General features: G+C 37.1%; 2 protein-coding genes across 2 annotated transcripts; one reads left to right on the plus strand and one right to left on the minus strand.

The window, feature by feature from the left end:
* The first annotated feature begins 1,016 nt into the window (after positions 1-1,016).
* Positions 1,017-6,831, plus strand: LOC144444820 (ankyrin repeat and SOCS box protein 16-like). Its single transcript, XM_078134361.1, has 2 exons — positions 1,017-1,102; positions 5,088-6,831. The coding sequence occupies exon 2, from the start codon at positions 5,158-5,160 to the stop codon at positions 6,484-6,486; it is 1,329 nt and encodes a 442-aa protein (XP_077990487.1). The 5' UTR covers positions 1,017-1,102; positions 5,088-5,157; the 3' UTR covers positions 6,487-6,831.
* Positions 6,832-16,604: 9,773 nt separating this feature from the next.
* LOC144444782 (proprotein convertase subtilisin/kexin type 9-like) lies at positions 16,605-22,462 on the minus strand. The gene is made up of 7 exons (XM_078134317.1): positions 22,386-22,462; positions 21,221-21,361; positions 20,118-20,330; positions 18,802-18,948; positions 18,009-18,149; positions 17,517-17,735; positions 16,605-16,973 (listed from the first exon to the last, which is right to left on the minus strand). Exons 2-7 carry the CDS (start codon positions 21,339-21,341, stop codon positions 16,867-16,869), a joined length of 948 nt encoding a protein of 315 aa, XP_077990443.1. The 5' UTR covers positions 21,342-21,361; positions 22,386-22,462; the 3' UTR covers positions 16,605-16,866.
* Between the last annotated feature and the right edge of the window lie 1,186 nt (positions 22,463-23,648).

Here is a 23,648-nt window from a genome sequence, read left to right on the forward strand (position 1 = left end):
TAAATGGTTTATTTCATAATAGACAAAATGTATCAAGGTAATATATTCCCTATTTAATTTGTCTCTGCGTGGTTGAATCAAAATTAAACACAGTTGGTGAGCGGTAACTTGAAACTGGTTGTAGAATAGACAAAGAGTTAGTACATGCACTAATAACATTATGTAAATCTATAATATCAACTGCATCTCTGTAAGAAACATTAATATTCATTATAAATATCGATAATGTATTTACATTATTTTCTTTGTGTCTTAATCATATTGATAATGTATATGTAATCGTACATTCTAAACCACTTATAGTGGAATCCGTCACGTGATACATTCCGTTTAGTAATGTAATAAATATGAAGTTGTCATGTTGAGATAATTTACATTAGGTAGATTGTAAGTTTTTGAATTGATATTATTACAGTTCTCCAACCAGGGGAACGGAAAATGTTGTCAAAATAGTTGTGTTTCGTCCTGTATAATGCTGGTTTAGGACATGGATTTGCTAGCGATTGTCAGCGGGGGGGGGGGGGGGGGGGGTTATGCCTAGTACATTTTCTTTGAATTCTAAATGTTGATTTTAATTTTGAATTGTGATGTACTCAGTGTCTCGGCCTTTCGAAGAAGAACTTACGAAGAAATAGTTCTCCAGCTTGTCTTAGTCCCGGAGATCGAGGGGTACGAAGTCGTGTCAGCTGAGATCTCGGTGCTCATATTTCGAGAGGTAACCTAGACGCAGAATATGTAAAATTTGTAAATTAATCAAACGCAAATATTTCGTATGCTTGCGTCTGCAATATAGCGTCCTAAAATCACCCTCCTCAGGCTTTATCTTAGAAATAAATACGGAGGTGCTGGCCATAGACATATTGTGATTTATCAAACATATTTAAAATGATACACATAATATCTACTCGTTGTATAATAAGAGAAAGTATTGATAACATTGCCGTCGAGGGCGCCGTAGTCAATAATGTATTTCGAGAAAAGAGGAACAAACAAGCAGGCAAACATCGTAGGGTCAAGGAACGCGAAATGCACACAGAGCGAACCGACGTAATAGAAATGGCTGTATTTTATCGGTCAAGTGGATTATGACGTATCACAAAAGGTAGGGTATTTAAAGCGTTTGTTTAAACATGACAAATTTATAGCATCGGTTGATTTCAACGCGCTTCAAAATTTATCGATTTATTTCAGTGTTTAGATGACGGTGTATGTGTCCTCGTCACCGCTTACGTCACAAGTTAACCTGATATTGACAAAGACAAGCAAGATGGCATCCACCCATCTATATATTTATAGCTATCAGCTACACTACCAGTATTTCATAGCTTATTAGTATTTCAATAACGTGCCAGTTTTACAGAACCGTATATTGAATATATAGTATTTTTAAAAATAACAGATTTCATTTTTTTAAAAATCGATGACGTACATAAAAAATATTTTTCAGAATAAGAACACAAAGCGTGACGTTCGGTCACAATGAACCGTAAGCTTATAAAAGCTTTTTTATTTTACTCGTACGACAGCGAAGGTCGGCGGCTTACAGTCGTTCTAGCATAAATTATTATCATTACCATGGACGTGTAGAGTAGTATAAAACTGTCGTGTCATAGAAGAGGCCGCCATGTCACTATCGAAAACGTAAGATTGACGTAAATTCTGTTTTCTGTGCGTCACTCTATGCTTTCTATCGGAAATATCTACATCTGTTTCTCGATAGAATGTTGGCAGAATGAAATTGAAAAGGAGAAGGTGGTGGTGGGGGGGGGGAGAGGTCATTTGAAAGAACCAATTAAAATCAGCGCAAAATACATGACGATGGTTAGAATATTGATTTGACCATAAAGTAAAGCATATATCTTATTATATAATGGATCTATATATATTAAAATTGGAACACAAAGGACAACAAGGCCCCGAAGGTTTGAAGGGGGATAACTTACTTATACATGCGAAAGTTAGGTTTTCGTAGAAAAATATTAAATCACAATGTGTGTGTGTGTGTGTGTGTGTCTGTCTGTCTGTCTGTCTGTCTGTCTGTATGTATGTATGTATGTATGTATGTGTGTGTGTGTGTGTGTATGTATGTATGTATGTATGTATGTATGTATGTATGTATGTATGTATGTATGTATGTATGTATGTGTGTTTGTGTCACAGTGTCTGTCTGTCTGTCTGTCTGTCTGTCTGTCTGTACGTCTGTCTCTGTATGTCTGTCTGTTTTACGAGACGTTAGTAAACTCATCATCTGCTTCCATGGGATTCGTTTAGTAATATTATTTACATTAATTACGACAGGACTTCTAAGTTTATATACATAATGAAATAAAATTGCCTAGGTATACAGTTGATATTATATTATAAACGTTTTAATATTTTGAAATTGTTGTGTGTTTTTTTACTTGTCGCGTTTATTTCTCTGGATGTACATAGTCTACTGAATAGTAATGCTAAACGCACATGGTACCGTCGTCCGTATACAGTACTGTTGTTAACCCAGTAACTGATTTGTAAAGGAAACACAACCACGTTTTCAAAGTACAAAACCGAACTGATTATTTTGGGTTTTTGAAGGCCAACTATATATAGTATATTTTATTCAGACGCGGATCAATTTTGTCATTCCTAAAAAAAAACCCTTCTGAAATATTTATTTATTTATTACTAGTTATGTACACATAATATAACCCATAATATGCGATATAATAATCAGCATGTACAATGCACATTCTCTGTTCTATACACATGATACAGAACACGTGCTACTCACTGAGGATTCGAACACTTACAATATAATTCGTTGTCTTGACTTCATCGAGCGTCCAACGCACACCATGTTTTTTAATTTTATCAACTTCAGCAGTAAAAATAGTATTAAAGATAAATTACAAAAAAGTCAAGATGACTGTTGACAGTCTAGGTTAATTACTGTACGTCCATTAACTACAAAAAATACCATAGGTTTGATTTGCGTAATTTCCTTTGTAGACATTTTGTATAGAAACATGATATATTATTAATATTAATTCTTCAACATTAATGATTTTACTTTGACAAGCGCCCCATGTGTATAACGCGTAAGCTCACTTAGCGAGTGTATGGGAGGAGATTACACATCGAACAATGCTTATTATACAATAAGTCAAAATAAAAATGTATTACAGCATAAATGAGTTTACCTTGGCCTTTCACTCATGTAACATTACATTTTTTACACATACACAGACAACTGCTGATGTTACAATAAGAGAAACAACATAGGTGCCGTGCACAGTGGGGATGTAGAAGTAGTAGAGTTGAAATGTTATGTATGTATGTATGTATGTATGTATGTATGTATGTATGCACTAGTTCATTTATTTATATTTATTTTCAAATGCGACTACATAGATACAATACAAGGCGAGTGCCTCTCAAGTGATAACGCTTGATTTTAGCGAATATTTTCAGGGGTGTCTGGTGGGGGAATGGGATGTCTACTAGTAATCGTTCCGATCTTTGCAGGAAGTTGGCAATCAAATGGGCATATGTGTTACAGTGTAGTGTACTAAGAGACGAAAATGTACATGTGTAATGAAAAGAAAGATGCATAGCAAGGCGTTCATCGAGAAAATGTTCGACCGTGTTTGTTTGTTCGAGCGAAAAAAGGACACCAAACGAATCTTGCACACTCCACGCACACTCTCTAATTAATCATACGTGACGTAGCCATTTTATGAATTTCAAAGGTTGGATTCAATTTAGTGTAAAGACATGTATAGCATTTATATTTTCGATCTGATCTGATCTGATCGGCTGATCATACCGCCACCTAGTGGTCACCTGTGACTATGGAATTAGTCATTTCGACAACAAAAGCTCAATGCTATCTATTAAGGGGTACATCATTTGATTTCGGGGGGGGGGGGGGGGGCTTGGAGGATTTCCGAAAAAAAATTGATGACCAACTCAAGACAAAAAAGACTTCAGGGTATGAGTTAAAAAAATTGTTGTGCTGCAAGTTAGAAACTAGCTACAAATGTCAAATTCCCAGGTACATGTGTTTCTGATGAGTAGCCGCCACCTACACTTTTAAAGTTTCTTATCAAAGGTTTATACTAACTGTTGGAAATTGCTGAAACAAACGGACATACATGTACTACCATCAAATCAAAGAATACTGACCTGACTTAGTACCTTGGATGTTATTTTTCATAAATGAGAAAATAATTGTAAATGGAATGGCACGGAATGCTTTCTATACATTCTTGGTGTTAGTTTTCTGAATTCAAATTAATTTCAATTGTGATCAGGAAAGGGTATTGTTATCGCCTTGTCATATTAAAATAACAACAGATAGCACTTAGTCCTCGAATTTCAAAAAATGTCTAAGAGCGGGAAGGAGTTTCTGCTCTCCCGTACCCACGGCCATACTACTCTCTTGTATTTTGATTCAAAGTTTAACTAGTATTGTTTCCACCTTGACAATGGTAAATAACATCACAAAGCATTCTTTTAGTTCTTGCATTTCAAAGTTTCTAGGGGTACCCACCCCCACACTGCTGCCCTGTATTTTGATTCAAATTTTACATCCTATTATTACTACCTCAACATGTTAAAATAGCACCAGAAAACATTCTTTCAGTCCTTGACTTTCAAAAAGCTTCAGGGACGGAGAACCCCCTCCCCCTCCCGTACCCTCCCCCACTTGGCTCCCTCAAACTTCTATTCAACTTTTACTGCTTACTTTCCAATTTAACTAGCTACTTTTGGAATATTAAAGTCGCATTCATTGTTATCTCTAAGTTTTGAAATAAGCTACATTCATCATGTATAAGGAAATTAAATTTCAAAAATCAAATTTAACGCAAAGATAAGATTGCTGTTCCCCTACTTTCAAAAAAAAAAGGTGTCTAGCTGCTCCCGAAAAAAAATTGGTGTCATGGTGGTTGAAAAAAATGTAGGGTCCAAACTTCACACCCCCCCCCCCCGAAATCAAACGGTTTACCCCTTACATGAACTGCTTCAACTGATTGAACCATAACCTTTGAGATTTATTTGATTTGAATGTTTTTTGGTGATAACTAGTTAAAATTTGTCTGTTTCAGGTAAATTTTCGATTCAACTTCATCAACTTCTATCATTTACAAAGGACGCTTGTGAATACTCCATACCAGTATGGCTCTCAAGTTGGGTGACTCTGCGAAGCACCCTTCCACCTCGACAATGAAAACGGTGGTGAAAGCGTGTGTGTATGACGACTACGAGGTCCTGGAGAAGTTGCTTAGCGACGGTAGTATACATGTCAATGTGCACATAAGCTTTGATAACGTGCAGAAATTAGAGAAATATTTCCAGTATAATTTAGGAGAAAAGTTGAAAAAAGTAACCCCTCTGCAGGTAGCCGCCAAACTGGGTAGTCCTAAGTGCATGCAGGTCTTACTGCAACACGGAGCTAATTTGGACATCGATTTGCCCTACTTCTCGCCATTGGCGATTGTTTGCCGATCGCTGCCGAAAAGTCCCGAATATATGAGTCGGTTCGAGGAGTGTCTTAAGATGCTCGTGGAAGCAGGTGCGGATTTGACTCATTTGCAGTCATGCGCATCTCCAGTTACAGGGTACGGTTCTATTTTACATCTACTTGTCAACAATAGAATGAGCGTGAGTTTGATGAGAACTGTTGTTCGTCACGGCGTCGACATAAACGTGACTGACTCACGTGGACAAACACCTCTTCACTATGTCACTTTTCTTACCGAGCCGATTGATATAATCATCCGGGCTCTTTTAGGTTTCGGTGCCGATCCAAATAAGCAGGACGACGTGGGATGCAGTCCCGTTCTCTATTGCGCATCTCACCAAGACAGCCCGTATTTGTTGAAACTGCTCTGCGACGCAGGTGGCGATCCGGACATTACCGATCACTACGGTCAAAACGCCTTGCATCTAGCGTGTAAGCATTTGAAACTCAAGAGTATTGACTTTTTGGTAGAGCGTATTTCTAGTATCAATGATAAAACGTATAGTTTTAATACAGCGGCGAATTTCCTGCTCATGAAGGTGGCGGAGAACTACTGGAGTATGGAAGACAAGAACAGGGAAGTCGCTCGATGTATTCAGAAAATCTTAAACTTTGGCGGAATCATAACTCGACCGGTCGTGGAAGACCAAGCCGTGAGATATCTACAGAAGTATAACCGAAACCAACGCGAGAGTTACCCGTTGGAAATTTTAGGTATGGTCATTAACACGCATCCACGCATCGGAGTGGTCCATCTCAAAGAGGAACTATCGACGCTGATCCGTCCATTGCCTCCGAGACTTGACAGTTTCTTCCGTCAGTTATGCGCCATGGAAAAGATTCCCCGTTCTCTGCAACATTTCTGTCGGTGTACGATACGAAGTCATCTTGGTAATCGGTGTCATCTTACATTTTCTCATTCAACTTTGCCGAGAAAACTTCAAGCGTACCTAGTGCTGGAGCCTTCTACAGATATTACATAGAAAGCCCAAACTTTACAAGGCCCGGACAGGCAATATTTGATGTTAAGTTTCCCGCTCTTTTACAAAGCATGCGCAGTAGCTCTGATTTTTGGCATTGTTTTAGTATGTTTATTGAAAGGTTTCTGAGAAATACAACCGTTTTCACTCAACTAGTACACTTTGATAATGGTTCGACCTCAATATTCAACGATAAAGAATGTATATCCCATAACATGACAATTTCTCACATTATCGTTACAACTACCGTAGTACACTATGTATCCCATAACATTACAATTTCTCACATTATCGTTACATCTACACCGTATATCCCATAATATGACAATTTCTCACATTATCGTTACAACTACCGTAGTACACTATGTATCCCATAACATTACAATTTCTCACATTATCGTTACATCTACATTATATCAAACTATTAATCAATGAAAAATTCAAAATGATGTTACAAAAATCGATGTTATTCCATTGTTCATGCAATTTTGTGATGTTTATTATCTACTGAGTATTTGACTGGCCAAATTTTCTTCGAGGGTCAGGGTTTTAATCCCAGGTTCTCACATACACCGTGTTATCTTACCAGTTGATCCATGGGGAATTACACGGGATAATTGAACTTGTTCTGGAGCAAGTTTCCCATCGTTCTGCCAGACAACTGTATACTTTTTTACACTCATTATCTTAATCCTAATCCAAGCAAGGCCTTTAAGTTTAAAAGCACAATTTTGATTAGGGATTAATATCTAAGGGTGAAATACGGTTGCTTGACATAGCTATAGAAAATACAATATGACCCCGGGATTGAAACATTGCCCCTCAACTCGAAAGACGTTCTGATTTTTTGTTGGTGAATATTTTTAGTCGAACCATCTATCGATTCACAATGCTTGTGTGAAAGTAGTTGTAAACTATTGTGTTGTCGGCCTTGGATTGAAATAATTTATCCGTTATTCATACTTCAAAATGTATCAACAAGAAAGGTGCTGAATGGAAAATATTGTGCTACCCAGTATTTGTAGCTTTTTGTTAAAGTGGCCATATGGATGAGGATTGGGTATTTATTTTGGATTTTTGATTTATAAAACAATTTTATTATGGCTTCCTACTTGAAAAATCAATGTGAAATAACATTGAATAAGTTTGTGTTTGAAACTCAATGCATTGCTAAAAGCTAAAATATGTGTAAAAAGTTTGTTTTAGTACATATAATAGCACAGATTTTACACATTTATTAATCTTCTTCAATTTATTGAGTTACAGACAAAGACTTTGCACATGTTGTTTCACATTGATTTTTCAAGTAAGAAGCCATGACAAAATTGTTCTATAGTATGAATTAATAATCCAAAATAAGTTCCCAATCCTCATCCATATGGCCACTTTTACCGTCTTTGAATCGTTTTGATGTTTCATTTTTGCCTTTTTGTCACATAAATCACTGACGAGTAATTCATCAATTTGGAACTCGAGTGGTCTAACAGTTTTGGTGAAGGTTTAGTTTATTTTGTAAAAAAAAAAGAAAAGAAAGAAAGATACTATAGCTACTGTGGTGTTAAAATAGGTTTTGTGCATGTTATGTCGCGCAGACTAGATACAGACCATAATATTAGTCTGCAGACTACAAGTCAACAGTCAGTAGACTGTGGGTATGTCGTGAGTTCAATGTCCGCTGATTATTTAACTAGAAGCCGTGAGTGGAATTTCTGACTTGAAATGTTCATAGATGTCAATCAAAAATAATTCAATTCATTTACATACACTACGATAGTTGTAATAGTTTGTAAAGGTATGCTATGACGGGGCGCCCTCACACATCGATGAGGGCGGGACGACACGACGTATCTTACAGTCTAGATAAATGTGTGTTGTTATTTAAAGTTAACAGGTGGTTTCAATTAATATATCGCATGCGACATATTGGGGGACAATTTTTGCATGATTACACATTATTGTGACATTATATACATCGTACTTCGTCTACTGGTTCAATGCTAGTCAGATACATACACTTACTATTTGATAGAAAGGCATGACTATAGTTTGTGATTTCAAACATCATATCATAGTTTTCTAAAAAACAAATATCTCGATAAATTAATCAGACTTCGAGACAGTATATACAAAGTGTCTATGCCTAGTATTAAGTTGGAACTTTTGGTTTGACCTTACTGTACGTAAACTGATAGTCTGCCTGTAAGTTAAAAAAAGTCAACAATGAAAATCACATTCTATTCTAGACCACAATCTTTTCAAAGGATATCCCGAAAGAGTTAATACAAATCGAGAAACAACAAATAACTCATTTTTCTTGAGGATATTCTAATTTGTCAACTAGTTCTTAGTGCGCATGCGTACAATCCGTCAATTTATAGTCTATAATCCTTGAAATCGTTAGTAATGTGCATGAGTGAAATTTATCAAGTTGATTCACATTCTATTGACCATGCGTCAAAGTGACGTCATTTCAGCAGTGAATGATTTACTACCATTTATATACAACCAATTATCACGTGCACCACCATGTTCCAATAATATGTATCTCACCTCAACCATAGACCCTCCACCAACGTTGGTGGAGGGTCTATGCCTCAACCTGTAATGTTTTATCAACTAAAATATTATATTAGGAACGGCGAAACTATTTTAAGTTGTTATATATATATATATATATATATATATATATATATATATATATATATATATATATTTATTTATATATACCCGAATGTCTATAGGCCAAATTAATACATATTTTGTGTTGTCCTATATTTTAGCCAAATACCGTGTTATACAAGCCTCAAACACCACCGTTATATAGTCTGTCGATGTCCAATGTTCAGTACATCAGAATTTAATATATGTATCCCTCGTTTTGAATAACGTGTTATTAAACCATTACATGCCTTGCACGTTGTTTCTTTGCCATAGTGGCGGCTACATACACTGTGTTGTTATGTAATATTTGGCTTTTAGTGTAGTAAGGAAATGTTCAGTAATATAATCATCGTCTCATTAGCAGGCTGGTTGGTCACCATGTCAAGTATTCCCTTCACACCAGATTAACCATCCAAACTGCTAAGGACGCTGGGTAATTATTATACACATTCTTGTTTACAAAAAACGGGTCAGTGCATTGTGTAATGGACATTTTTATTACGTGTTTTAGTAGGAATCTACCTCTCTGAAACTCTCCATGTCAAAACAATTGAAGCCAAAAAATCAATATTATAAAATTTGTTCGTTTACCAGATCTCACCATATTTGGTTCTATTTTTGGAATCACATATGTAATGTCAAGTAAACAGTTTATCCTCTGTGTTTTCACCAAACCAACAGATATTGACATACTAAAGGCCAGTTTTATGGAAAGGTTTCTTGAAAATTTACAATGGTCTCTGCAAAAGAGAAAAGTAAACATGGGGTACACATAATGAACCTTCTCGGAGTATTATGTTGGTGACAGAGAATCAAGCTTAATTAGAAATTAATTCATTTTACTGCCTTAATCACAAATGACCACATTTTTACACGAAAATGAATGATTCATTGGGTTTTAACGAATTGCAATTACCAACCCCCATAGTATTGCTTTACTGTCACGTGATATTATTTCCATGTTCCCTCGTTGGTTGAACTCAGCTAATTTACATACTATGTTGCAATAAATTATATGTTGAAGGTTCAGTAAAAATGATAGTTGTCATTGTAAATGGTAGGATTTTTTTGTAAAAAAAACCTTTTTTGTGTGTATAAGGTTGTATGCTTTGACTCTGATACTTTACCTTGCAAATATTTATGCCATAATGGTTAGTGTAATGTTCTACTCATAAGTTCTACCAGCCAACCAAAAGGAAACTTGCAATCCAGACTGAGCATGCTCAGATGCAAAGGACTATGGGATTATCTGTGGTTATCGTAATATCTTATCTGGAGCTACCGATGAAATAAACCTCCCCCAATGGTCAGGCTAAATATAAATTGATCATTCGTGGTTATGAACAATGTAACAATATTGTTTACAATACTAATTGCTTAGTATTTATTATCACATGATGCAACATTCAACATGGCGGGTTTGCAAGTTCCCTATTGCGTAATACAATTTGCAGCTTTCGCGTAAAGATTATCCATGTCACGAGCTTGAAATTTGTGACTTTTGAGCAAACTTTGTAGGGGTAAAGTCAGTTTTAACTTTTTTGTTGAAAGGTGCACACAAATTAACAAAGTATCTCAATGTTATGTTGGAATAACCACTGTGTGTCGACTTGATAATTATCATTAAACGTAAATTCTAGAGTGTTCTTGCTGCATGCTTGACAACAAAAATGATGTTGGGTACTTTCATATTTGCAACATACAAATGTTGAACTCACTATAAAATAAGAACTCACTATAGGCCTTTTAACAAAATTTTACTCACAAAAAGGTTTGCATATTGAGCATAAAAATGTCTGTGGTATATGCCATTTTAGACTATATGTCATTTTTAACTATAGCCTACATGTAGTCTTGAAAGACTAACACTAGTACATTATTTGAGCTATCCTTACTGTCAGTGTGATGTTTGAATTTTCGATCGTTTTTCCAAAGACTACTGATGGTTTGTACACTTGCTAGTATTTCTCTGACATCCCTCCAGATAACGTGATTGGTCGAATATACAATTAATCATATTTAAATCGCAATCAGGTCACATGATGAATCCATAATTAGGTGTCATGAAAGGTTTTATGGAAAACAGATTAACTTCTGTTCTGATTTATGTTATTTTTTTGCAAATGTTATGTACAACTGATCATATCTATTGACATGTTTGTAGGCTTGGAAAGACTAGCGAGATTTCAATTTTTTTTTTAGAGAATTGAGATGATGATAACTTCAAACAAATGCTGTGTTGGAAACGCTGTTATTGTGACATCACGTTTTAGCATAGTTGGCCCAATATTATTCGTAATGCGTGTCCACTGGAAAATTATACCAAATATTATGTCACTTTGGCTGCTAGTCGTCAACATACAGGTGTATGACCGTGTCTTTTATGATTATGGACAAACCATTAGTATATTTATCAAAGAAAAAATGGCCGCCTAACAATACAGTGGGAATGATGGTATGACACACGATAACGTTAGTAGAATAGTTCATTCATGGATTGGGACTTAGGCAATCGTAAGCTATCCTCAGTATACCTACAAATCATTTTGTAAATAAGGGTTATAGTGCAAATATATAAATAGTGTTAATGTGAAGTGTATCAAATCTACTTGTAAAACATAATTATCAGAATTGACATCCGGGCGCCGCCATCTTGAATTTGTGCTAATTTGCACGAGGTCAAAGATCGTGATGTAAACTTCTCTGTTCATAACTGTACATTATAGTGCTTTATGCGTTGAGATTTACTGTAAATAAAAAAAATTGTGACTATACTGGTTTTCTAGCAACCACACATATCTAGACATGTTATTTCTGATCTTCGAGCAATTAGCTAAATTCAAGATGGCGACTGGAATGTGATACTCATGTATTGTGACTATTACTACTTCAGCAATACAAATATGTACAATTTAAGCAAATAAACGTTCTATCTATCCTTTAACGTAATGTTTTTTCTTTAACAAGTACAGTGAATGTGGCAAGTCAACGCTGACTATGTAATCTGGGTTTATTTTTTGTTCAGCGCAAATTTTAGTAATGTCGTGTGTGTGTGTGTGTGTGTGTATGTGTGTGTGTGTATGTATGTATGTATGTATGTATGTATGTGTGTGTATGTGTGTATGTATGTATGTATGTATGTATGTATGTATGTATGTATGTATGTATGTATGTGTGTGTGTGTATGTGTGTGTATGTATATGTGTGTGTATGTATGTATGTATGTATGTATGTATGTGTGTGTGTGTATGTGTGTATGTATGTATGTATGTATGTATGTATGTATGTATGTATGTATGTGTGTGTATGTGTGTATGTATATATGTGTGTGTATGTATGTATGTATGTATGTATGTATGTATGTATGTATGTACGTACGTACGTACGTACGTATGTTTGTTTGTATAAAATCATTTTAGTGTTAGTCATTTAAAAAACATGCATTGTTACACATTCTCTTGTCACGTTCGTTTTTCAGCTTTGATATGGTATTCAGTAATTCGTTCCTTATGTACTTGACTGACGAAGAAATCTTAAATTTGGTCAAAAGTATTCTTTTATGGCTTAAATATGATGGATATCTCTTTGTTAAAGAGAGTTGCTTTCAGCCTGGAGGTAGGAATTCATATCAAATTAACGCATTGTAACATATGTATTTGTCTCATCCCAATTTGCGTGGACTTTTACTAGATGATTACTGACTTGAAACATAGATGGCGCTCTTCGAGGCAATCAGCAAAGGGCTGCCTAGAACACCGGAGATGACTAGTCGATTCCCGCTTAGTTGACCAATTTGAATTGCATTTTTTAAGTCATTAAAGCAGGTAATACGAAACAAAAACTACCCACACCTGGGAAAAGAAAGCCAAAACCACGCTAAATCGTGTACAATAACAGCCACAGGCATTATTGGACTTTAAATTCATCATGTGTACGAGGCTGTGATTATGAATGTGATATGATATGATATGATGTCCCCCGATTTATAACTACTTTACATCAACAAATTTTTCAGAACATGTGCCCTTTGTTTTATTTGAAGCATGTACCAAATTATATTCAATTTGAAGCATGCATTCGTAAGATATGGCCTAATTACTGTAAAATATTAATTATGCAAATGAGTCCTTAAAACTACACACTGGCATGGCCTATCATTCCGACCAACTTCAAAGTATATATTGAATGATATATCAAATGTATGCAACGTCTGTTCACCTCATCGAAAACTGAAACGAGACCATATGTCGTAAAGTTGTCATCATTCATCACTCCAGGAAATAGAGGTTTTGGAGAGTTATTTCATGATTCTACATCACCTACAATTACTTCCGATTTTAGAGAAACATAAAGTTGATATTATGCCTTCATGCGGTATCTTTACTATTGGCAACACTGCCTCAGCAGAAAAGATAATACATGTTCGAACAAGGAATATTCATGATTCGTAATGCTTATTCTCTTCAGCATTGAACACCTCTCATCGTTGAATATTCATCCAAGACACCCAATAAAGGTACAGAATCAACTTTGATGTTTTTCTGGAAATCGCAAGTAATTGTAGGTGATGTCAAAACATTAAACATGAAATATCGACTCTTACGAACCCATACTCTATGTAAATGTGTTACCGATGACAAAGTACAACAGTCTAATATTCGCAAAGTTTTGACGTGACGCGAGGTCACAGTGAACTCTCAGCTGTCATGAAGTAATAATACTTAGAACAAATGTTTGCATTTCGCAAATAGTATTCTTCTGAGATGACAACATTAAGTCATTAAAAGATCAACAGGGTTAAGTAATGACTAATTACAGCACCCAAACATTTCAGTATTGTATAATTTATGTTTATAAGAATTTAAACTTGGAATAAAGTATGGCTTCTCCTTAGAAGGGAGCTGAAGGCAAGGCACAAGGAGCGCTAGCGTCCACCTACTCCCTGGCTACTTTTAAAATGATACAAGTTAACCATGAACGTTGTATGTAGTCTGAGCTTAAGTCCAAGTGATCCTGTGCATACAAGTGGAGATATGAGAGTGATTCTAGTATAGTTACATGATCTGTCAGCTAGGTGCGGAGATCAAAGGGTAACACTGGTGGAGAATTAACGTTAACATTAGAGGTTGACGTGAGACATTGACCAGTAGCAAAAACGACGTCGATCCCATTTGTTACAAATGCTTCTATTTCCTGGGATGGTTCTTCCCTTTAATTCTTCCTTTATTTTCTTCCTAACAACCCCCCCCCCCGTATTCCTTTTTTAACTCTTTACTTAATGTTGTTTGTCTTACTCGGAGAAGTCTACCAACAGCACACTAACCGTATGACAAAATATTACTTTAGAGTGCTACATGTATAATGCTATGTTTCGACATGTTCTTCTGTTGACGGAAATGAAAAGTTATGCTCTGCAATGTTTCATATATTTGCAGGTGATAAAATATTGTCTTTTAATCCTACAATTTATCGGTCTAATTCTGAATACGATGTAATATTCAAGACTGCGTCTATCCATGTCAACGGAGAGAAGGGCGAGTCGTTTGGATATAATACCATCTTTTCAAAAACATTGCTGTCCCATAAGAAAGTAAGTTACAGTTGTCTGTCTGTCTGTCTGTCTGTCTGTCTGTCTGTCTGTCTGTCTGTCTGTCCGTATGTCTGTCTTTGTGTGTATATGCATGCATGTATGTATGTATGTATGTATGTATGTATGTATGTATGTATGTATGTATGTATGTATGTATGTATGTATGTATGTAATGTATATATGTATGTATGCATGTATGCATGTATGTATGTATGTATGTATGTATGTATGTATGTGTTGCATCACCTGCATGTCAGCAAATATTTTATTATAACACAATTTTAATACACACCCTAATGCTGAAATCTGAAGACATAAAACTCTATAAATCAATGAATGCAATTTTCTTTTCTTTTCCAGCTAAAAAGCAACGATAATCAATATTGCTGGCTGCTTCAGAAGAAATTATCTCCCAAATTGAATGCATCTAGTTAGCCTGTTTACAGCGCTTACCGTAAAAAGTCCGTTAATCTCTCATAGCTCATTAGAGATTAAACGTAATATACCGTAAGATAGAATAGCGTCTAGTTGCCCTAAAGACATATATTTAATTTGCAGTCGTACATATGATGGGGGTAATCACTTTGTCTGTATTACAACTATTTGAAAAACAAATATAATATAATTATACATTAGGGAGCCTTTAGTAATTGCAAGGGAGGAGGGCCGGGGGTAATTAGGCCCGGACTATATTGCTTAAAACATGACACACCCAACTCCTTTGTGCTAAAAACTGCCCCTCCCTCAATTTCATTTCACTAAAAAATGACCCTCCTCTATTAAAACTATTTCACAAAACATAGTTTAAATGCTGTCAGACGTGGGAGAGGATACAGAATAAATGGTTTAATGGGTATAATCCCACCGCTGCCACCACATTGAAAGTTTTAAAGGATATCGATACTACCTCCAGAGCGAATTTGTGTGAAATTGGCACTGCATTAATCAATTCCTGGGTTTGGATCTCTTGGCTGAGGTGAAGGCAAGAATATTAACTCCCAAACACTAGATATGCACACTCCTGATATCGAGGTCAACATCTCCACAATATTATCCCTAATACATGTATCTTACCCAATTGTTCCCGTTTTACTTCTGTGAGACCCACTGTACCCTCTCCTGTGAGACCCAATGTAACTTCTTCTCCTGTGAGACGCACTGTATTTCTCTCCTTGCATCACACTTGATAATTAATTCACTGCATGGTTTTCAGCAGCAAATTTGATTGACATGGTCTGATATTACGGTACCTAATCCCTAGCATTAACCTTAATCCTAACCCTAGCCCTAAAGGATGTGGCAGCAGTGGCATAGGATACTAAATACCCCCCTAAAATGCAAAATTAGACAATATATAATGAGTCAAAGTAAAACGTGACTCTCCACTTATCCCATTTTCTAAAACATGACCCTTCCCCGAGAACCGATCTGTAAAAAGTGACCCCCCCCCATTGTAATCACTGAAGGCTCCCTTACTCAAACCAATAATGTAAGAACATCTTTCAATTGTCTGAAAGGTCACGATATAGCGCACATTACTGTGAGATCATTTCAGACACTCGTGTATGTTATCCAGTAATGTGATTCTTATAGCAAGCCTGAATGTACTAATCTTTAGTATAAGTCTTCAATCGAAGACATAGCCCCCAACTTGTATGTTGTATATTGTATAAGATTTTGACAATTTTAACATGGCAATGCTTTCTTGAGCTTTCCTGGGATGTAAATTTTTGTAGTGGTGTGTTTTAGTGTAATTAGTAATGTAATATTATTTGGCCTTATGTTAATTTAAAAAAGAAATGGAGTTATTATTTTATCATTAGCCACTAGTTTTGATAGAATCATAGAGTGATATATATATACGGTTTGATTAGATATTTTATTTGTATTGAAGTTGGATGAATGTTAAACACATGCATAAATAAACCCATCACCAATTTTATGATGTAAAAAGACAAACTGTAACATGTTGGAAAGTTATCTCCTATTCACAACCGTTGCATCGCCCCCATTTCCTTGTAAAACATTTGTCAACATCAAATCTAGATTATATCGATTCATAAATAGTTGGTTATCTCCCCTTGATTAGTTGTGAAGTGGGTGAAATGATGACCTCCAAGTCTCAAGATCACTTAGGGGCTAGCTGCAGATCGGCAACACGTGGCTACGGCCCACACGCCATTGTCGTTTGTCCCCATCGTTCCTTTCCCTCCATTGTACGCTACACATACGTTGTTATCTGTCAGGAGGACATAAATACATTTATATACAGCACATTGCAAATAAATGTTCTCTTTCTGTGTTTCTCTTACGCTCTGTCTGTCTGTCTGTCTGTCTGTCTGTCTGTCTGTCTGTCTGTCTGTCTGTCTGTCTGTCTGTGTCTGTCTGTCTGTCTGTCTGTCTGTCTGTCTGTCTGTCTGTCTGTCTGTCTGTGTCTGTCTGTCTGTCTGTCTGTCTGTCTGTCTGTCTGTCTGTCTGTCTGTCTGTCTCTCTCTCTCTCTCTCTCTCTCTCTCTCTCTCTCTCTCTCTCTCTCTCTCTCTCTCTCTCTCTCTCTCTCTCTCTCTCTCTCTCTCTCTCTCTCTCACATGGTATCTCGCCAACATCATGCATATCATACAGGAAAGTACAACATGGCTTCCACAAAAAACCCTCAATTTTTTACTAGCTCGCAGCGAGTAGCCATTGCATCCTGAAGACCGTCGACTGGCATCTGTGGAACTATTTACTTACTGACAGTGGACACTGTTCTAATGTACGGTTATGTAAAAAAAAAAAGCTTACCGTTGGGCCATCTTTGATCAAAATAATAACCTTGATTGTCATCTGCCAAACCAACTGCACCGTCTGTTATTGCCCACCACGAAAAGACGTTACATCCAGTTAGGACATAACCGTCTTCGCACTTGGCATACGTCATGTCTCCTGAATCACCGCCACTTAGTTTGGAGTAAACAACTCCGCATTCAAGTCCGGTACAGCAAGCGGCTTGTGCATATACACCTGTACGGAAAATATATATATTTGTATCAGCGTGTTTATCTCAACACTGATGAGGACACATTTTTTTAAATAACAAGTTTGAAGTAAACTTTCCATGGCCTAGTATTGTTTTGAATTTTGAAAATTGGCTCTGCGATTTAGAGGTCTGAGATTTGAAGCTGAACGGTATTATCAGTCATCAGTACCTCTGTCTGGCTAGCGCCCTCAGTGACGACCTTCGGCGGTCGCTTTAAAATTAAATAAGATAGCCCGTGGGGCTAGACTACACAGTACCTTGACCGAATACACCGTTCTGAGCGACACAGGAATTCTTGTCAAGTGGAAACTGAACATCGGCTGGTATGTTGTACGGATTCTCCTCAGAATATGGTCTAGCACCGTCTAGCCACTGCCAGAATGTCCTTGCCATACAACCTTGACAGTGAAAAGTTGAGAAATACATTCAAGACAGAACTTTATCGTGAGTAGATTTCTTTTTAGCTCATATAAAAAAAGACAATGAAAACGACCATTTTCAAACCTAATTCATTATATCGATGATAAGTCGAGTTTAGCTAATAGCTCTAGACTACATAATTGCTGTTATTGAAACGGATAAAGAGAAGGTCCGCGAAGAACGAAGACGGGCTAGATAAGTTAAGAAGAAGAAAAACAGCTTTGGTAAGAATTGAAGCGAAGGGAGGCATAATGATAATATTTTGGTAGTTGCGGTGCTGGTGATGATGGTAGAGGTGGTTGGTGGTTGCGTTGGTGATGGGGCTATTTTGACGGTTAAAAATAGTGGGGTTGTGGTGGTGATAGTGGTAGTGGTATTGGTGGTGATTGGTGGTATTGTTATTAGTGTTGGTGGTGGTGGTAGTGTTGGTGGGGATGGCGATAATGATGATGATTATTATTATCATTTTTATGATGACGATGATGATGATGATGATGATGATGATGATGATGATGATGATGATGATGATAAAAAGTAATGAAAGTAAAACCAAAGACAATGTCTACCAACAAATGTACATGACCAATTAGTTGTTTTATGACAATCAATACACTTTTTTCGAATTCCTACCTGTAGGTATTGTTGGTAAACTGTCAATGCTCCTTGAACAGCTGGCCTTTGCTATAGCGTCGTCATAGTTACCGGACAGTTGAGATTTCTCGTAGTAACATTGGACGTTTGACGGCAGAAAACAGCATTGAGCTACTGCATAGACACCTAGACACGAGATAATGACCGTATATTAGATACATATAAAGATTTGCGCATGTCCAAGACTAACTTTCCTTGTTTGCCTAATGTATGCAATTTGTGAAGTTATCATAAGTTCCCCTGGGGGCTTGTTGCCTACGCTTGTTCTTTCTACTCTAGTCTAGAGTGGTGAAGTAAGTGGGTGGGGCTTATTTCATGGTTCATAATGATTGGCTATTCGTATTTGAGCTATAATATCTCTCAGACTGAGTCGTGTTTGAATGTAGTGATTGAGTGGTGGTTGTTGTTGTTGCTAGGAACCATGCAATTAGAATAGACCCCCTGTGTATGGAGGTACATTGTATATTGTACCTCCAATGTAAATTACTGGGTATGGAGGTACATTGTATTTTCTACCTCCAAGGAAAAATTACTGTATCCTCTGTTATTTGAATTAATAGACCCCTGTGTATGGAGGTATATTGTATCTTCTACCTCCAAGGTAAAATTACTGTATCCTCTGTTATTTGAATTAATAGACCCCTGTGTATGGAGGTATATTGTATCTTCTACCTCCAAGGTAAAATTACTATATCCTCTGTTATTTGAATTAATAGACCCCTGTGTATGGAGGTACATTATATCTTCTACCTCCAAGGTAAAATTACTGTATCCTCTGTTATTTGACATTGTTCCCCCACCCTTGAATTGTCCTGTCTCACACCACGGCCCTTGCACAAGTTTATAGTCATGCAACACAGAGGGCGTACTCATGTGACGCCAGGTCACGTTACTTCACATTCTTGCTTAAAGATGATTCAATAAACCTGACGGGGTACAACATTGTGCATCATTTTAGAATACGTCATTACATGTAACATAACAGTTTTAAGAAATTGTGTTCCAGTTGCAACCAGCAGTGCAGCTTTAAATAAAGTCTGAACAAGAACATCATTGTATACGTTACACAGGAATTGTCCCAATAAAACAAGTCGAGAAATATTGTCATATGACATGAAGCGCCCCCAGCAAATAAACATTTTGTAAGGGGATTTTCGTCAAAATTGTTCTCTTGTCATCTATCTAGGGGGTGAGGGGGGGTGAGGGGTAGGGGGTGGGGGTGTTCATGTATATAAAACGAGTAGAACTATTACTAAGTGAACTATAACTGATTAGGATGTGACGTAAATTGTTACCGTTGCCACCGAATCCATTATATGCGATACACTTGGGACGACCAATAACTTTAATTTCCTCGCCGTCACGAGTACCGTGCGAAGCTTCATCTGATGGTTCTGTGAAGCTAGAGCATGACGTCATGACTTCCCATTCCTCACAGCCCACTTCAACTTCTGCATCGTCGGCGGGGCCGGATTTGGATGACATTCGAGTCGTACAGTAATAATCACCTTTTTGTTTTCAAAAGAAAAGAAAAGAATATCAATTAATTAAAAATAATTCTATAATATCATTGACAAGAATATCGCCACTCTTAATAATACAACAGGAAATTGGTCCAGGTTTGAAGAATATGTTATTTAATAACTGGAATAAATTGGAGCGTTGACGGCGACTATTAATTCGCAACTAGCAATTATCCAATGAAAAAAATACGTATAGATGCTGACGTACATTAGGTTTAATGTGTACAGTATTCGCTTGGAGCATGCGTGGTTTATCTTCTTGATATGACAAAGGTTGAAATGAAAACATGCTAATTTGAAACACGATATTTCCTTACTACTAACCCCTTACTGTTACTCTTTTGTTACACGAACAATTCCTGAATGGAACTGTTTACTCATCAACATCAAGGAAGCGCAATTTAGTACTGCTTTTAAACAGCATCTACAATCCCCATATGTCATGTCAATTGTTCAATGTTCACATTATTACTACTAACTTGCTCCCTGCTACCTCAACAGTGTATTATGTACCTGTATATATGATAATCCGTACTCGGATGTTTACACAGTATTCTACAGATACAGATACAGATAATGTACCTACCCGCGAAAGGTGTACATGTTCCCATGAGATTCCACGAGACAAAGTGAGAATTTATTTGTATACCGAATTTAAAGTAAAATTTGCACTACACAATTAAACTTTGTGGGCGTTCTATAGAAACACACAAACACGCACACGCACACACACACACACACACACACACACACACACACACACACACACACACACATTTACGCTAAGTATGTGGTTTATACACTTACTAATTTAAAGCACTATTATATAACGCCCTATATCTATCTCCAGTATTAGTTATACTGGTATCACTAACCAAAGTTTTCTTCCGGAACAGGAATTGGGTAGTATGACTCCCCATCGCCACTGTAATACGACCACCCGCCACATGTAGATTGTACTGTCAGCAAAATAACAAGTATGGTGATGGTCTTCATATCGATGGAAGGGTGATGGCCTTCGAGAAATGTAAAAAAAAAGGAGATTACAACAAAGAAGAATAGTTTGTCTAATATTGTCTATGCAACATCAACCTGTCGTCAAATTATTTTGACTGTACACCAATGGCAAGAATCTGGCCTCCAGAACGTTTAAAGCTGATTATTTTCAGTATAGCGAAAGGGACTGAAATTGATAGGGGAATGGGTGAAATTTAAATGTAGTTTCCTTGGCTCTAGATTCTATTCGACATGAAGTGTTATTGAAAGTAAACAAGTCGGTCAGTCTGTCGGACAGTAAGTAACTAAGTAAGTACGACAGTAAGTAAGTAAGTCAGGCAGTCAGTCAGTCAGTTAGTTAGTCAGTCAGTCAGTCAGTCGGTCGGTCGGTCGGTCGGTCGGTCGGTCGGTCGGTCGGTCGGTCGGTCGGTCGGTCGGTCGGTCGGTCGGTCGGTCGGTCAGTCAGTCAGTCAGTCAGTCAGTCAGTCAGTCAGTCAGTCAGTCAGTCAGTCAGTCAGTCAGTCAGTCAGTCAGTCAGTCAGTCAGTCAGCCAGTTAGGGAGGAAAGAAGGATGGTGAAGTAGGGAAGTAAGGAAAAAGTTTATATAGAGGCATGATATCATACAAAATAAAAAGCTACATTTTCTTAAAAGAAAACATAACGTCTCACCCCATGAGCTCATCCAATAGTTTGTCCTTCACAACTTACGAATGTGACAATGTGATGGGGGGGGGGGGGGGGTTTACTCCTGGAATAAAGACTCCATGCAGTCAGTCATTATTATTCACATGGGGCACACACTCAGGTGCAAAGCATTCCGGGTTTGAGTGAACGGACGTGGGAAAGCCGTGTCCCTTATTAGACTGCACTTGGTAAACGTGCAACATAACCCTGTCAGGCAGTCCCAAAACCTGGAAAGATTAAATTAATCTGCACAGAATTGTGTGTGTCAGAATGTTTGGAGCAAGTCTCAGCACAAATAAATTGTGAAGTAGTTATTTGTTACGTAATCACTATGAATAAACTGCCCAGATACCTACTCACCTCAACGCTGTGCAGACAAGACGATGTGAAGGACTAACGTACTTCAAACCACTTGACCTTTTCAAGTAACACACGTCGACGCCAATGACGTAGACACATTAATCTTCGCCATCCATTAGGAAAACAATTTGACGTTTGAATAGAGAAATTATCAGTTGATTAAAGTAATTTTTGTTTTGTTATTTCCTGTGCAATTTTCTCATTTCCATAGAGATTGGTTTAATTTAATCTTTTTTTGCATGTAATTACCCTTTGCTTACTTTCCAATTTCCTCGAACAAAGTGTTAAGCATTAGGTTTATAATAATTATTTGAAATAATAATTATGATAATGTTGGTTTTTTATATAGCGCTTTCTCACTCTGTGCTTAAAGTGGTTTACATTTATTACCCCCAACACGGATCTATAGCGGCACAACGACCCATTACTTCCTCAACTCCCTTGACAGCATACAACCCATCTCTTTAAGCGCATAGGATGAAAGCATTCATATTGCCACCTCTATCCTACCAGGTTCACAATTATACAGCTGGGTTGACTGGGCCCAAAAGCTGTTCAAATATTGCCCAAGGAATTTAACCATTCACACACATAAACGGCAGCGACAGGGCTCGAACCTGCAAACTGCAGATTCAAAGCCGGCCATTCTAACCATTCGTCCATAATGACTCAACAAAATAAAGATATCCGGGGTCCATTACCTTGTTGTCAAGGAAATTTGTTTCTGATATAGTTGACACAGTATTCGGTAGTCAAATTGGATTATTTAAAATGTCTTATTTTGATAACAGGGTAACCTCGATTTCAATATTTGAACGATGACCCCCGATTTCGTTCTGAAATTAACTGAGCATATGTTTAAGTTTTCGTGAACAAAGTAGCAGCACTTAAAGAGTATATAATTTGCGAGACTAGTTTCACTATGAATGAAATTACGATCCTTCAGGCCTCTGCCTGTCTGTCTGTGTCTCTCTCTGTCTCTGTCTGTGTCTCTCTGTCTCTCTCTGTCTCTCTCTCTCTCTCTCTCTCTCTCTCTCTCTCTCTCTCTCTCTCTCTCTCTCTCTCTCTCTCTCTCTCTCTCTCTCTCTCTCTCTCTCTCTCTCTTAATCGCACACACCATGCACATGCTATATTATTAGCGCCCAAGCCTGTCTTCTTTGAATGTTGATCGCCAAACTATAGGACAGCTAATATATATGGTGGTTTCAAGCAGTCTGCGTTAATCTATAGCAGTTGTAAGCCAGAAGTATTCAGACTCATCAG

The sequence above is a fragment of the Glandiceps talaboti genome, chromosome 13 (genome assembly GCF_964340395.1).
Source record: "Glandiceps talaboti chromosome 13, keGlaTala1.1, whole genome shotgun sequence".
Taxonomy (NCBI): Eukaryota; Metazoa; Hemichordata; class Enteropneusta; family Spengelidae; genus Glandiceps; species Glandiceps talaboti.

Excerpts from the sequence above, each read along its gene's own strand:
- LOC144444820 (XM_078134361.1), top strand. The coding sequence starts at position 5,158 with ATGGCTCTCAAGTTGGGTGACTCTGCGAAGCACCCTTCCACCTCGACA.
- LOC144444782 (XM_078134317.1), bottom strand. The coding sequence starts at position 21,341 with ATGAAGACCATCACCATACTTGTTATTTTGCTGACAGTACAATCTACA. Across the intron at positions 18,949-20,117 it reads TAATGGATTCGGTGGCAACG|GTGTCTATGCAGTAGCTCAA; the intron begins GTAACAATTTAC and ends TCTCGTGTCTAG. Across the intron at positions 18,150-18,801 it reads TTTACCAACAATACCTACAG|GTTGTATGGCAAGGACATTC; the intron begins GTAGGAATTCGA and ends TTCACTGTCAAG.